This window comes from Gasterosteus aculeatus, chromosome 16 (assembly GCF_964276395.1).
Source record: "Gasterosteus aculeatus chromosome 16, fGasAcu3.hap1.1, whole genome shotgun sequence".
Classification (NCBI taxonomy): Eukaryota; Metazoa; Chordata; class Actinopteri; order Perciformes; family Gasterosteidae; genus Gasterosteus; species Gasterosteus aculeatus.
Genome location: NC_135704.1, coordinates 10,555,985 through 10,571,572, shown reverse-complemented (window position 1 = coordinate 10,571,572; position 15,588 = coordinate 10,555,985). Strand labels below are relative to the sequence as shown.

The following is a 15,588-nucleotide window of genomic DNA, read 5'->3' as shown; positions in this document are numbered from 1 at the left end:
ATGAACGAAAAATAATCAATATGGGTTCATTAGCAACATTTATTTAAATACGTGCAAATCATAAATATGCAGTCAGTGCTTCACTCTGTTTTTATCAAAAAGACACTATGGCAGTTTTTTGAGGTAATAAAAAAAAAAACCTTTGTCAATTACAAAAGATGTATAATTAAGCCCTTTGCTTTGTAATTATATTACTTTGTACCTGAGACTTCCCCCCCAACACCTCCAAGAAAACACATGCATTAACAACAACATTCTGACTCATTTACTCTGTTAGCATGTATTAATAATGATAAGTTAATTGTTCCAGTGGCAGTTTCCTTTGTTTAATAGACATGCTGTAACAGCAGGCTATTAAAGCTAAATTACTCATGCTTCATGCCAGTTAGCCAACTGGTAAAGCAAACTTAATATGAGTAACACTGGCTGCCAACAAACTGAAAATAGAAGCAGATTTAACCACTTTGTCCCTTTTTTTGGAAAGTGCTTTGCTTGAAGAGTGATAATACACTCTGGAAATATTACATTCTGTAGGAGTGGTATTTTTGCTTGTACCTGCCTGTCACAGACTTTGCCTGTTGCCGGTTATTTGAGCATAGTTGCTCCCCAAATGACAAATAGAAAACAAAACTAAAATCAGATACTGAAGTGGACGTACTGAAATCAAACAGAGCAGGAAAGTTTTATCTGCTCTTTAATACTGGCGCAAAACTTGATTCTTTGGGCTGTCAGTGCTATTCAGCTCTGCAAATATTATTCACCAACTTTACAGCAGATTAAAGGATGCAGTGACTTTGCTACAACCGAGTCAAACAGGACGAGGAAAATGGGAGACAATTTGACATGTAAAGAAACTGGCCATCATGAAACCGCCTCTTTCAGATGTGAATTTCAACACCGACTTTCTGACTAAAATCTACTCCACAGTACCGTAGTGGTAGCCGTGTAGTACATTTGCAAACCATTGAAGGGTTAAAACGGTCATTTCAGGTAGTCCCATTTAATGTTTTACCCCAAAAAGAAATGGTTATGATGATCAGGCTAAACGGGATTCTGTGTACATGTACAATCATCTGACCGTTCCTGCCTTGATTGACTGTTATACCAGATATCATATTGAATCAAATGTTAAATGTAAAAATTGCAAAAAAATCATAATTGAAAATTCCCTTTAAGACCAACTCCACACAATGCATTAGGTTGGGTCAGAGTGTTGCACTGCAGCACTTTTACTGTGCAGGATTTGCTTGGTGCTGCCACATTTTTCAGCGTGTGGATATGTTGCTGCAGGCAGGTTATGTTCCTCAAGTTGTACATCCTCGAGATGTATTCATGTCTTTTTTTTATAATCTCCATTCAAATGGCCTTTTACATGCATCATTTTGCCAAGAAAAGAAAGGCAGACTTTGACCCCTGCGTCTTATGTCGCGGTAAAGCGGTAATGGAGGGGACTGTCTTGGAAGTCGTGTTCCTGCTTGATGTGCTGGAGGACACCACCCTGCTGTAGCAGTGTCCCATACAGCAGCGCCTCGCCACGGTCCTGAGCCAAGCCCACCCGCTGCAACCACTCCACAAGCTCACAGCCAAGAAAACAGTCCGCCACAGTCCTCTTCCCACACCTTTAAAAGAGTTAAAAGAAGCATTCACCCAAAGGTTGATTTTTTTCCAGAGCAGCCAAGACGGTGGCTCTCACCTTCTCTTTTTGACAATGTCTTGAAAACACTGGTCCTTGTGGTATTTGGTGAACTGGGTGCAGGTCATCCTGATTTCTTCAGGCAATTCACTCTGCAGCTGCTCTTCTTGCTTCTTTCCATACCACAGACTGTATAACCTAAACAACATTTACAACAAACTAAATGTGAATGCATGAGAGTACAGTGTAGTGGATGTGTCTACACATGGTACACATGCTCAGTACATACAAGTATGCCGTGTGCATAAACAACTTGTGCTTTAGAAGGTTGCAGTAGTTTTAAAAAAGGAACGTAATTTACCTCTTCTTAAATGGTAGAAGAATCAAATGCTTGTCGAGCCCGAACAGAGCAAAGGAGAGAAGACCCTGGAGACAGATCAACATGGCACGTCACCGGTGCTGTGTGACAATAAATGCTCACGACCTCGATACCACGGGGTCCGGAACACCAACCTGTCCGTAGTTGGCCACGGCGCAAAAGAACAGCAGCTCCAAGTAGAGTCTGCCGGGCTGGTCGTTCAGCAGCAGCCACAAGCAGCTGGACAGGTTCTGTCAGAGAGGGAAGAGGGCTGTTATGATCATGTGACGTGTACAGACTAGCGAATCCTAACGATGGCTTTTTAGAACATGAGTTAAGTCATTTATTAGGTATCAGTAACCAAGAAAGTGTATGTACTGAACTGCCTTTAAAAAGCGTTAGTGTGCAGCATCTAGCGACGAGGTTGCAGATGAACTGAAACGTCTCTTGTGTGCTTTGCATCGATGTTCGGAGGACACTCGCATATGTAGAGACAAACAACATAACGAAAAGACAGAATTGTATATTACCTCTTCAAAAAAATAACCAAAGAAAAATTATTTCCATTTCCTTACAGCTACACGCCGTACCTTTAATATTTAACAAACATCTAATCTGCTATGACCAATAAATACTAATCAAAACATAAGATTCCTCTAATGGCTTTCTCTGGAGAAGGCTTCCTCAGATGCTGAGTGAGTGAGCTGGAAATTACACGGCTCAGCCAATTGTGTCCGATTTGGTTTGTGCCGCGCTAAATATAATGATGCTGGCAGTGAGGCGGACTTCCTGTCACTGTAAAAGTGAAAGGTGGTGGTTTACTCACAGCAAGCAGGCTGACAGTCAGAAGCAGACATAAGAGCACATGACGGGCCACTTGTGTGTCCGCAACCTGTTTAAGCTCCTCCGCTTGGACAAGCAGGCAGCTTGAGGACTCACAGCTATTCTCACATTGACCTGGGGGAGGCAGCACAACATAGATCAGATACTGTCTTATTCGTTGGAGAGAAAAATTGGACATTATTCAATGGTGGTTCTGTTTGGTTTTTGACTTTACTTAAAATGCATGTGTGCTGCTGATCAATACGATACCTGCTAGTGTGATTGTAGGGTTGTTCATGTTTGTGCTGGTGATCATGTCGGGCATGGGCGGGGGTGGTGCACAGTCACATATGAGGCACTCTGATAACAAGTGATGAAAGCGGGTGATTAAGAACAAATTACTATAATATCTTCACACTGGAAGCAAAAAGCACATTCAATTGTGTGTATGTACAGTATAAACACACACACACCTTGAATTTCTCAACAGAAATATTTGAAAGCAAGTTCAAGAAACTCTCCCTTTGTGATTGACTTATTGTTTTGAATGATTCAGCAGCTCCAACTGTAATCTGTTGTTGTTTTACGTTAGTCGATGTTATTTTGACGACAGAGAATCTATGAACTCTCACACAGTCACATATTGTGTTCCGCGTCTGCTGACGGTCAGGATGTCTTCGCCTCAATGTCCAGATAATCTAGCTGACATTTATAGCTGACATTATTGGGCTCTAAGGTGAAGAGCTTTATATTTAGGAATGATGCACAGGACCTTTTTGCCCAGAGCCCCCCCATCCCTCTTGTTTTAGTATGTTGATCAGCGCCGTAGAAGAAGACCTTTGAGTAGCCTTGATGCATGACTTGTATCTGCGTCAATTCTGTCTCCTACTTGCGAATATTATTCAGTAAATGTTTAATGGTATATTACACCGCTGTTGAGTAAGACTCTTTCTAACAGATGTGTTGCAATGAGAGGTTAGAATTATCATATACTATAACACAGTTATATAAATCACATTTCATATAATAAGTGTTTTCATCATCAAACACAAAGGCTGAATTGTTGTTCCTTTTAAACGTCTCCGATAGAGAAAGTACCTCTGTTGACATCTGCTGATGGGGCAAATGGCTCAATCCCAGTCTGGTCTTCTGGTTCAAGCTCTGTCACTAGATCCTCTGCAGTGTTTCCCTCTTGGCTTTGGTCCCCATGGGACCAGCTTCCTCTACTGAGACACACAAGAGAGCTCCCACCCAGCAGTATACTGAGGGCAACTACAACTGTCGTGCAGATGATCTGTCAAAGAACACACATACAGAGACGCAGACTTTTAAGTAACTATTTAGGGATTCAATAGCAGAAAGAAAGTAATGATTTCCACTTTGATTGTCACCTGTGGTTTGCCGTAAAAGAATGCAGAGTCAATCGTGTCGGAAATTCTCCCCCCAGAAATGAGCAACAAAGCAGTTACTGAGGCTGGAACCCTGTTGATTTAAGACATTTACAAAATATAATCACCAATAGTATCAAGGTGTAAAAAGTAAACCATATTAACGTCAAAAAACTGCAGGATAGACCTGCAGGATCTGAATATTCATGTTGGATCATTTACATTTAGGGAGGCATCATCACTCATGTTAGACTGTACCCTCAGTACTTGTATGGGAGGATATCAGCTCATGTGCAGATCTACGCACTGCTGGCAACATGCAAACTCTGCTTCAGGGCCGTTAGTCCTTTTAATAGACCAGACAAATTTATTTTTCTAACTTCTGTTTCCCCTCCAATGACTCACCCCCAGCCAGCAATGACAAACACGCCTGGAGAAACTTTCACATCCTCAAACCTCTTCATGAGCACAAGAGAAAGAGCTATTAAACCTGAAAGGACAGAACAGAATTCACAATCCACCTTCAGATTTCAGGGCTCGCCAAGATAGATCAATGTGGGGTTAGCTGGTCAGAATGGGTGTGTGCATGCAAAGCGTACCTGGCCATAGGAAGGTGCTGTAGAGTGATGTACATAATAACGTGAATGTCAGAACTTGTGCGACGAAGTAGTCTTCTTTCACCACAAAGTTCCACAGGATCATCCCGAAGCACGTTAGAAACTAGAAAACCATCGAATGATGTGAAGTTATACCTACTGGTCCTGTCAATTCAACAGATGGATAATTAAATACATTTAGTGAGAACATGCAAGTGTGCTCACCTGAGCCAGGAAAAGGTGCACTGTAAACGTGTGAGGTAGCCTCTTGAATTTCTTGCTTAAAAACATGACAACAATTGTCCACACCTGTAGGAGAAAACACTTTTACCCTAAATGGCTCATCAAACATTGTTGGCAGGTGATCTATTTAAAAGCAAAGGACTTGTGAAATTATTCAACAGAATGACACCAGGAGCACTAAGATGAATGAGTACAGTATAAGGTACTGCAGCAGAATACCAACTCGAAAATGAAGAATGTTCCTCACAACAAAGATTTGTCATCGTTTCCAGCAATGCAGGTTCCTTAAAAATATGCACTGAAAGTAAAAATGAATGAGGAAGTAGCGCCATAAGTCGGTAAGCATCTCTGCCGCACATCCTCTGAATGAGAAAGCAGTTTAAGTCAACCTACCAGTGGTTGGAACATCTACTTTGTATTGTGTGCTCTTTGCATTTGACCGTTTCCCATGACAAACACAATGTGTATTATCAAATGGTGAATTGTGCCACGTTATGGAACAAACTAACTGACATCGTGACGGGGCAAACTGCTTCCAGTTAAGAAGTGGAGCATGCTATGACAAATGCTTTATGGCTTCACTTTGACCTCAGTATCTACATAAGGACGTAAAACAAAAGAGCCATTCATCATAGAGTGAGTAATGGAATATTAGCCGACCACAAGTTCCCACATTAGCGTCTAGCTGTGACTCACCAGTGCAACCAAGGAAACAATGCTTATGTTAAAGCTGACGGTCTGCAGCGAATTCATCAAAAGCTGAGGGTCCATCCAACGCATCGTCAGTAACCAGGCAGAAACGTACATTATTGGAGCGGAGAGGAAAGTGCTGATCACCATCCCAGACGCTACCTGTTAGGAAGCAGAAATCAAAACGACGCGGGTAAGATACAAAGAAAGCAGCAGTTTGTAATCTTGAATGGTGTACAGGAGAATGGAAGCAACTCACAACTTCTAGCTCGGCGTTATAATAGACAGCATAGAGGGCCACACTTGGCGCAGTGGGAAACACTCCATAAAGAAACGCATAATTGGAGAGGCTCGAGTGGTTCAACGCACTGGTGTTGCTTATGTCCAACAGATCCACCAATTCCTTGCAAATCAGCGGCATCAGCAACCTGAAATCCAGAGACTGGTGGCATGAGTCACTATGTGAGGGTTTAGTTCTCACTATGACGAGAACTGCAGTTCTACTAACATATTAACAAGAGCTATTATTATGGTGTGCACTCCTGAGACCTCTTTGCACGTCATCCACTTGGTAAAAAGGCTTGTGGTGTGGGAGAAGTGTGTGACGCCACCAAACAACATGTGGGGAGAACTTTACAGAGTTCTAACCTGCCGACTCTATGCAATCCTAAGTGCATGCAAGTCTCATTAGAAAGAGGCCATCCAATAACACAAAATCATCTCTTGTACTACAAACATCAGGAGGAGCAAAGTTGTTTTTTCCACTCACAGTTTGGCTGTTGTGAGTAATATCAGTGTCACGACTGTGGATCTGGTCAATTTGCCCAACTGTCCCACCATGGACAGACCCAGGTAGAACAGCGCTGCTCCTCCAAAAGAGTTGGCCAAGCCATCCACAAATTCAGCCATGAAGGGGGGGATTGTCTGTTGCAGGGCAAAATGGGCGATGATGCCGATGACCACCATGAACACGATGGGGTTCTTCAGCACTTGTAGGACTACAATTCCCACAATAAAGAGTTTTCTCTGCTGCCGATATGCTCCATTCTTCCACTTCTGGACCTCACAGAAGGCAAAGCCAATGGGATTTAGGAACATCAGGGACACCGGGGCAACCAGGTAGATGTACTGGAGGTACTCTGGGTACGTGCTCTTGTATAGGGCCTCAACTGTGGATAAAAGAAATGGCTCATCAACAAAACCTGCTTGGCACAAATTATTTGTTCGCTTGAGTCCCAAAAGCAGTTCGCCAAGAGGAAATTCCTGCCTCGGGTAAATATATTACAATAAGCAAATGTTTAATCTTTAGAACAAATATTTAACTGTTAAAATGAATTAATTCAAGATGAAAGGTTTTTTTTTTTTTACATTTTGAGGTAAATGTTATAAGCAAATATAAAAAGACCATTAATGCACAGTTTTTATTTCTCCAAATGAATCCATTAGGCCAGTTTTGCTAAATTCAATGTCCAACTCAACTAAAGATAACTGTGCATAAGGATGATCAAAGATGTGTTCATTCTTCTGCAAGTATAGAATGAGGGATCCAACTTTGCTACGAAATGATGACAACCTCTACGTTTTAGAATAAACACCATGTTGTTGTTTATCCAAAAGCAAAGATGACCCCATTCGTTTTAGAATAATACCATGTCGGTGTTTATCCACAAGCAAAGCTGACCCCATTCTGTTTGCTGAGGTAGTTTACAGTGTTATATTACAATTCCCAACGTTATAACTTTAGTTTGAAGGATAATCCCAGTGTGATTACGGTCGCAGCAGGGAACAGAAAGCACAGCGGGTGGTCGGCCCGAAGCCGCCGTACTCACCGATGGGATACCCCAGGGCAAAGTCATTGCTCTGGGTGGCAAATATTGAGTAAAGTCCAGCCTTGCTGTAGCGGCCCTCGGGACGGGCAACCAGCAGCGTGAGCGCGCACACGGCGACGAACACGGCCGCTTTGGCGATGAGGATGCTCCACAGGAAGGGCCAGATGACGTCACCGAAGTCCAGCAGCACCATGTTCTTGAACAGCAGCGCCGGCAGAGCGAACTTTGACACGAAGTTGCCCAATCCTTTGGCCTGCGCGGACGTGATGACGTTCGCCCTCCCGGCGATGTAGCCGCATAATATTATCCCGAAGCACTCTAGGAGAGCCGGCAGCAGCTTGTCGATGGACATGCTGGGCGAGACACCGGAGGGGCCCGGGTCGCCTCCCTCCCCGTGTGGAACACTCAAGTTGGTGTCTCTTTCCGGTACCTCCATCATGGCGAGCCTCCCTCCGCGGTGGACCCAGTCGTTCGCCGGTTGGAAGTCACGTCAATGTCCGCGGCTCGGCATTATTCCCAGAAACTATGAGAGGGAAACGAGCCAACGATGAAAGGTGGAGCCGGTGAGACAGGTTTGGTGCAAAGATGACGAGACGACTGCGTTAACTTAAGCGAAGCGACGTTATGTGACAGAGTCGATTGTAAAGACTGTTTCCATTGCCAACAAGCGGCTCGACGCCAGTGCGAGTGTTACTGTCACTCACCCAACGTTACTTGTTCTTGTTGTGCCCCTCATATGAAGCTGCTGTCGGTCACCTGAGGGCAGGAGCAGCCATTAGCCAGCTAAGCTAACGTTAGCTTAAGTGCGTGAACCGAGAGCCAGGGTGTCGTCGAAAACACTATTTTACATGGACTTAAAACAGCTTGAAAGTCCACTGTTAGGAAACAGTTTGCGTAATTATTGCGTTGTTGACGTTGTCTGTTGTAAACTGCGTGTTTACGGTAGTTTAGCTCCCACCCAGGAAGTTTATAATCTCCGGTTCTCAACAACGATTTGACCAATCAGACCCACACTGCGGGAGGGGGCGGGGCTTATTGGACATAAACATCACAGCATTGCGGCCCTTAAGCAACAATGTTTCACATAAACCACTCTTTAGTAACATTTTTCAAATGTATGAATTTGGCGTTAATATCTATACATCCTCATCAAGTAATATCAAAGACCCCTTATTCTGGTTGCTACAAAAAAAGTATTCTCATTGTATTGTGAGGTGTTTGCTTGGTACAATGGTGTTGCTGTAAATAGTTTTTTGAAATACAATTTCATTAATAATTCATATTATTATTGCAGGCTTTGAATTTTGTAGTATTGAATGTTTTATTTGTACGATGTAAGATGTTTGTATATACACTGTTATTGGTAACGGAATGTTCAAATCGTTAAGGGAAATAGACTTGTACAAAGTACCAGACCGAGGTTTCTACTTAGATTGCAAAACCTAATGATTTACTTGTTGTAAAAAACAAGTAACAAAAGCACCAGTCATTTATCAAGGACTTATTTATTCAGTTAAAATCAATATATCAATATATGTATGTCAACAATGGGTCACATGACTGTGTCATTAATGGGACTGTCATGTTTTGTTGGGATATGCTCATAGATAAATTTAACTTAGGTTTGCACTGTCACTCATCTTTAACCTTGATAATTCATTGTTTAAAAGCCTACAAGTATAACTGTTTTGAATCATTAAGTCTTCTGTCAAAAGCATCGTTGCGTCATGTGAATAGGCAACTATATAGAGTTTTGAGCTTGTAAAAGAAATATCAGCTTTTTAGAGTTAATATGTCTTTTATTGTACAGATTACCTTAAAAGCTGACAAAACACCTTTTATACAGTTGTTCCCTAAAAACGTGTCAAGAAAAATATTCCAAACGTTTTCTTTAAATAAATTCAACATTTAAATTGCACACATATGTTCACATAAAGAGGAAAAACAACACTGTTTTATCATAAAATATGCTGAAGATACCGTGATCATCACGCTCTTTCACAACATCAAATAGGTCCGAAACACTTTTTGAGCAAACAGAGATTTTTACATGCTATGTGAATGCTGCTGGGAAACATGCAGTACATTTAAAAACAAGGTTGGGGGTTTCACATTGAGCAACAAAACTGCGAAAGTGCACGCCTTTACAACATGCTGAGCTCAATGAGACGGCCCGCGAACACTCCCAACGTTCCGATGAGACACACCGCCATGAACACACACAGCAGAATGTGATCCAACACCATGGCTACAAACTTCCATTCTTCAGCAGCCTGTAAAAAAAGAGAGACAGAGTGTCACTTACACAAAAGCAAGTATCATTAAATAAATAAATAATGTTTGTGAATCTTCCTGTGTGAGAAAGTTTACGTTATTGGATTCCTCATCGGATTTCATGGTTTCTGCGATGTACTTGACTCCTTCAATGGCACTGCGGACGTCGGGGTTCTTGGTGATGGGTGACTGGTAGGTAATAGAAGTCGTCTGGTTGCCAGAGATGTCCGAGATGTCAAAATCAGCACCATAAATACTAGATTTAGCCTGCTTTTCTTTTCCTGGGCGTTTCATTGTCGAGAAGAACATGATGTTGGGAATGGTCTCAATAAAAACCTGCGACAGAAACAACAAATATATTTGATATATCTGCTAGCACTAGATGGCACCATACTACAGAGAGAAACCATGAAGGATTGTTCTCCAAGGCCTTCCAGGCTGGGGAATAGGACCAATGCATTGATAGATCCTGTTTTGCTCACCGTGCGGACCCAGTTGGGCATCGTGTGAGTGCTCGGGGAGCGGTGGTGGGTGTTGATGACGATGACCGTGATGATGATAGAGGCAATGACAAAAACCATGGTGAAGAGCATGTACTTCCCAATGAGTGGTACAGCGCTGGAGGTCGAGGGGATCAGCTCAACAATGACCAGCAGGAACACAGTCAGAGACAGTAGGACGGAAATGCTGAGAGTCATCTTCTCACCTGTGAGACACACAATGACGTCCTCACTTTAGTCATTGGAAAACCGAGAGAACGTCATGCAATATGCAGCGCAGAGTAATATTCCATCAACATTTGTACTGGTTGTTCTCATTGAGGAGGTCCGGACATGATCGGAGGGTCAGGACAAGGCTGAGGGGTTAAGATGAGTAACAGTATGGAGAAAAAAATAAATAAATTGACAGAACAATCTCACCACAATGTCCTTTTACTATCACCTACTCTCCATCGTCAGATGGATTTTGCTTGTGTGATATGATCCAAAAGTTTAAAACCAATACAGAAATTACCTTGATTGGTTTACAGGTGCCGTTAATAACAAATTAACTTAAATAAATTGATTTTTTCTTTTCACAACACCATTTCTTATTTACCTTAGCTTTTATTTTTATGTTCGTTTCCAGATAAGATTACCTCTTGACAACTCTAATAATCCTTGATATTGTAATGTCAAATCATTCTACATAAAGTTCAATTTATGAGGGGGGTCACATTGCAAAAATGTTACAAACCATTTACTTCTGTCCCAGAATATTGTAAAAATATTGTAATATTTTGCTTTTGTTAACACAATGAATAAAGCATTCTGTGTTGTCTCAACACATCCTAATCTTTAAAAGGCATATTGAAATAAATTACCCTGAAAGTGGTTTGTGAATTGGGGAGCTGCCACTTTAAACGTCTGTTATCTGTGATACCAATAACATGCAATCTTACTACATTGCCAACAGGGAGAGCTGTTGCTATGAGTAACTGCTTCTCCTCCCTTCCCATCCAATCAGGACAGTATTTACACAGCAAGGCAAGGAAGCCACTGATCAACCAAACCAGCCAATCCAATCAAGTGTGAGGTATCTTGTGTTTGTTGCTTCTCCGCCCAACAATAGCGCAAGTAAACAGATTCTGACACCATTTCACAAGTGAAATGCAAGACATGTTTTTGTTGCTCAGTGCGAGCAGTAATCCCAGGGAGATCATCTCCCGGCACCAGCTTCTTCTCCACACGTTCCTGTCAGCAGTCATATCAGGAACTGGAATCAAGTGATCTATTATACATTAAAGCAAAAGCCTTCTTTCAGACATGACAACACAGAGGGACCCTGGGTAATGAGGCAGACCTACACACTGGGAATATGAGCAGATGTGCGCACAGGCAGTGCCGCGCTTGCGGCGTGTTGGGTTATCGTATCATAAAAACGCACATGATAATAAGCAATATGCAGGAAGCTTACAGAATATTTTGTATGTATGTTATGAGTTCCTGTATCGTGTATGATTAATGCTTTTTGGAAAAATCAAAAACAAAGAGCTACTTTGCGTCAATTTTTCTTTTTGTCTTGATGTCCGTGTCAACATACCAGAGTCTGTGGGGAGATAGAAGACGAGACCAGTCAGGAAGGAGAAGAGCATGCAGGGGATGATGACGTTGACGATGAAGTAGAGCGGGAGCCGCAGCATGAGGAAGTGGTACGTGATGTCCAGGTAAGGTGTGTCTGGGCAGCAGGCGTAGTACACCCAGTGCTTCCAGCCGCGGAAATCCTTCATGACCCACTCCCCGCTCTCCATGAAGTTACTCAGATCAGGGCGTTCACTGTCCTGGTGGAGAGAGGCCACACACGAGAGGATGATGTAGAGATGATCATAGGATCAATACCACTCTGTATAAATGTACATGCAGGAGACCGTTAGTGTAGCATGACTTGAAGTCAACTTTCTGTAGGTTTGAATATTCACATTGGAGGAGAGCACCCTCAATTAATGTGTCACGTCTCTTTTGTTAGAACTGTACTCTTTGTGTGTTTTTAGTCACTGCCGCTGGCAGACGAACGGTCGGGCACAGAAAACCCCATGATAGTGTAACATGTAGCTTTCCAAAATACAGAACTAGTCCACTAAAAATGTCAATTACAGGGTTGACGACGACCAAGTTTCCATCGTAGGTCCAGGTGCCCAGCTTCATGCTGCAGTTCTGGAGGTCAAAGGGGAAATGCAGCACGATGATTTCGCAGTAGCTCTTGAAGATGGCCGGTGGGTTCCATGTGATCATTCCTGTGTGCTCCAGAAGCACTTTGGTCTCGTGAACGATGGCGAAGTCTCCGTCGGCACTGCGGGCACAGGAACCTCAGTATCAATATGGGCGACAATGAGTTAAATGTTAGGGGACATCAGTGCCCGAGGAGGGGTCAGCGCTGGTGTCGCGCTCCAGCCAACCAGCGCTCAGCTCGCCAGTTGTCAGGGGGGGGCAGCATGTCGCACGCAGCATATGGTGAGAGGGGGTCAATGCAGAGTCCAGATTTAGCCCAATGAAATATGAGCTTCTACATGCCGCAATCTGGACTTTGGGAAAGTGCGACTGAAGACAACACCACTAGGTGTGGTAATTGTTTCTTCAGGGTTGGACACGGTCATGGAAAGCATTGAGCAAATGGATCCTGATTACATAGCTTACTTATTGTAGAGAACCAGATCAGGCCGCCAAATGTCAGTAGAGGGAACTCTGATCTTTTTGATGCCGCTGTAATCCTCTGGCTTCCACTGCAAGTTCACATCTTTCCATTGCTAAAAAAAACAAACAAACAAAAAAGGACACCAAGAACAATGGACAGGTCTTCATATATGATGAGAAGGGTGGAATGGAGAGAAATAGTAAATATAAGCAGAAAACATCATGCAAACCATGTTAGTAGATTTTCACACATTTTGTACGGATAATAATTTTAAAGGAAGATTACATTTTCTACATAAAGGGATCCATTAATTGTCACATACTTTCCTAAATATATAAATATTTTCCATTTCATAGAAGGATTATACACCTAGTACAGAAAGTCTTCCCAGTGCAGTTATTATATAGGTTGCCCAATTTTGTACTCAATCCGTAGGTTTGTCTGCTAGGTTTGCTTAATCGAGAAAAACATTATTTGTTTCTATCTCTTGAAATATTTGTTCATATACTTACATTTCATTTTTTTGTTATATGTTGCTGAAGAAGCATGATGATGTTTTTTTTTCTAGGATTTTTTTTAATTAGCACATTGTTGACATTATAATCCATAAATAGAAAGCGTTGTCTCTTCTTTAGTCAAAAAATCTCATCAACATAAAAACAAACCTGTTTGAGTCGCACGTTGCTGCTGACGATCTGGTTGACCTCATCCTGTGATTGCAGAGGATCGTGTTCAGACAGTTGATGACAGTGAATCCTTGTACAGGTGGCGATGCGATGCGTTACATGAGAACTCACCACACTGATGAGCTGGATGAGCTGCAGGCCCACAGTAACAACCACCGGATCCTTGAAGTGGTTGACGGGACGGACCACTTTATTGTAACCGGTGAAGAGGGTTTTGACCAGGCGGGTTTCATCAGAAGAGCCCCAGGCAGCACCTAAAATCCAATTTAACAAACACATACGTGGTTAATGTTGTTTACAGTTACTACTTTTCTTTAGGAAATTTGGACAACGTGTGAAATATGTCCTTCCTTGTTCCTCAAACTATCTTAATATAAGTCTTGAAACACGGTTGTGTTGTGCCAAAGTATGTTGTGTCGCTTTAAGGACATCTGATACTTGACTCAATTTAATATGAGTTGAAAATAGATGTGACTAGTCTCATACTATGGTGTAAGGTGTTACACACATGCATGTGCATGAACTATGTTACGAACTGGAAGTGACACGCTTAGGAAATGCTGGGCATTAAATAAGTTCTGGGGATTTAAAAAAAGTCTTAATGTTCACTTACTTAGTTGTGTATATATATTTCTGGGGTCTAGAATTACTGCATTCAAACATGTAATAGTACACCAGTGATGTTGTTAAAAGAATGTTCTGATCTTTCTCCCACATATCTGTCAAAAGCCAGAGCAGGATTCCCTTTGATTTCTCGGCTGACCTTGAGAAAAAGGTCATTTTACAGTAACATTTTTTTTTGACTGGTTGAATGAAACTCCAGACCTCCAACTAAGAAATCTCATAATATAATAATATATCATTATGCATGTGACTTCATGTAGTGACAGACGTAATAAAGGTTGAACAGCAAAGCGAAAAGAGCACACATGGCCTTGTCAATCAAATAGCTGGTTTGCACAGAATTATAATTTGCTCTTTAGTTTTGTTGTTAGAAATGGATCAGCTTTGACTTGCCAAGGGGCGATTATCATTAAAATAATGACAGCAAACAGAGTTAATCAATGGTTTTTGTAGACGGGTTATTTACTTTTCATCATTTAAACACTAAAGCAAATCCTAGCAAAGTAAACCAACATGTAAGTTTAAGTTCTTACCTGCTAGAATGACCAGATAAAAAATGAAAAATACAGGTTTCATTCTTGCCATAAAAAGAAAGATCCAACTTCCACACGCTGCTCGTGAGAATATTCTTTCAGCACTGGCAAATGACTCCTGTGCTCCTCACTGGCAGCTTCTTTGTTATTGTCCGACAGCGGATGTGAGTGACCCGCTGCCAGTGCTCGTCACTTGAGAGGGCCGCATTCTTTGTCATCTGCTACAAGATCAACATGCCGGAGTAATCCACCACTAAAATATCCCATTGTGGCCGCAAGCAACCTCCCGATGAGACGCAGCACATGCTTGCTGTTTATTTTTCTTGTAGCAGTGAGGAACTACCCTGTTTTTAAAGTAATTATTTAATATGTTTACAGTCCAGTTTAATTTGAATTTCTTGTGATTGTAATGCTTTAGATCTTTAGCGGGATTAAAAAATGGAACTGTCAGGTTCATAGATGACAATTTGATCCCTCCACAAGGGGCCTTTCAGAGGCAGTTAAATGTCTGCACATGATCAATATACGTCTGCCGTTTTGTCCAGTTGCCCCTCACATTTTATGACATTATAATCTTAGATGATTCAGATGATCAAACCGCTGTGTGTGTCTCCCGAGGGCCAGGTGCTACACCCGCGAGTCCCTCCTCTGCTCTGCACCACCCCACCCTGGCGGGACGTGATGGGTCAGGCAACCCAATTTCCTCACGTCCCGAATCCGTTCAATCAGCCAGTCACTCAA

The 15,588-nt window shown here is 42.1% G+C and overlaps 2 protein-coding genes across 5 annotated transcripts; both read right to left on the bottom strand.

Moving 5' to 3' along the window:
* Positions 1-21: 21 nt before the first annotated feature.
* On the bottom strand, positions 22-8,574 carry gpr155a (G protein-coupled receptor 155a). Of its 4 annotated transcripts, none has more exons than XR_013453072.1 (16): positions 8,264-8,574; positions 7,560-8,082; positions 6,500-6,899; positions 5,990-6,158; positions 5,737-5,892; positions 5,023-5,106; positions 4,801-4,921; positions 4,607-4,691; positions 4,205-4,295; positions 3,912-4,107; positions 3,084-3,173; positions 2,375-2,948; positions 2,147-2,242; positions 1,995-2,059; positions 1,694-1,831; positions 22-1,619 (listed from the first exon to the last, which is right to left on the bottom strand). XR_013453072.1 is itself a non-coding variant. In XM_078091058.1 (16 exons), the coding sequence occupies exons 2-16, from the start codon at positions 7,996-7,998 to the stop codon at positions 1,421-1,423; spliced, it is 2,460 nt and encodes an 819-aa protein (XP_077947184.1). In that variant the 5' UTR covers positions 7,999-8,082; positions 8,264-8,574; the 3' UTR covers positions 22-1,420. The 4 variants fall into 4 exon arrangements, 2 of the variants coding, with proteins under 2 accessions (XP_077947184.1, XP_040058040.2); XR_013453071.1 differs by having other exon boundaries at positions 1,694-1,852; positions 2,818-2,948; XM_078091058.1 differs by having other exon boundaries at positions 2,818-2,948.
* A 763-nt stretch (positions 8,575-9,337) lies between these two features.
* On the bottom strand, positions 9,338-15,180 carry LOC120834215 (acetylcholine receptor subunit alpha). Its single transcript, XM_040202109.2, has 9 exons — positions 14,848-15,180; positions 13,802-13,944; positions 13,670-13,714; positions 13,007-13,116; positions 12,467-12,662; positions 11,916-12,153; positions 10,316-10,539; positions 9,930-10,169; positions 9,338-9,832 (listed from the first exon to the last, which is right to left on the bottom strand). The coding sequence occupies exons 1-9, from the start codon at positions 14,897-14,899 to the stop codon at positions 9,704-9,706; spliced, it is 1,377 nt and encodes a 458-aa protein (XP_040058043.1). The 5' UTR covers positions 14,900-15,180; the 3' UTR covers positions 9,338-9,703.
* Positions 15,181-15,588: the final 408 nt, after the last annotated feature.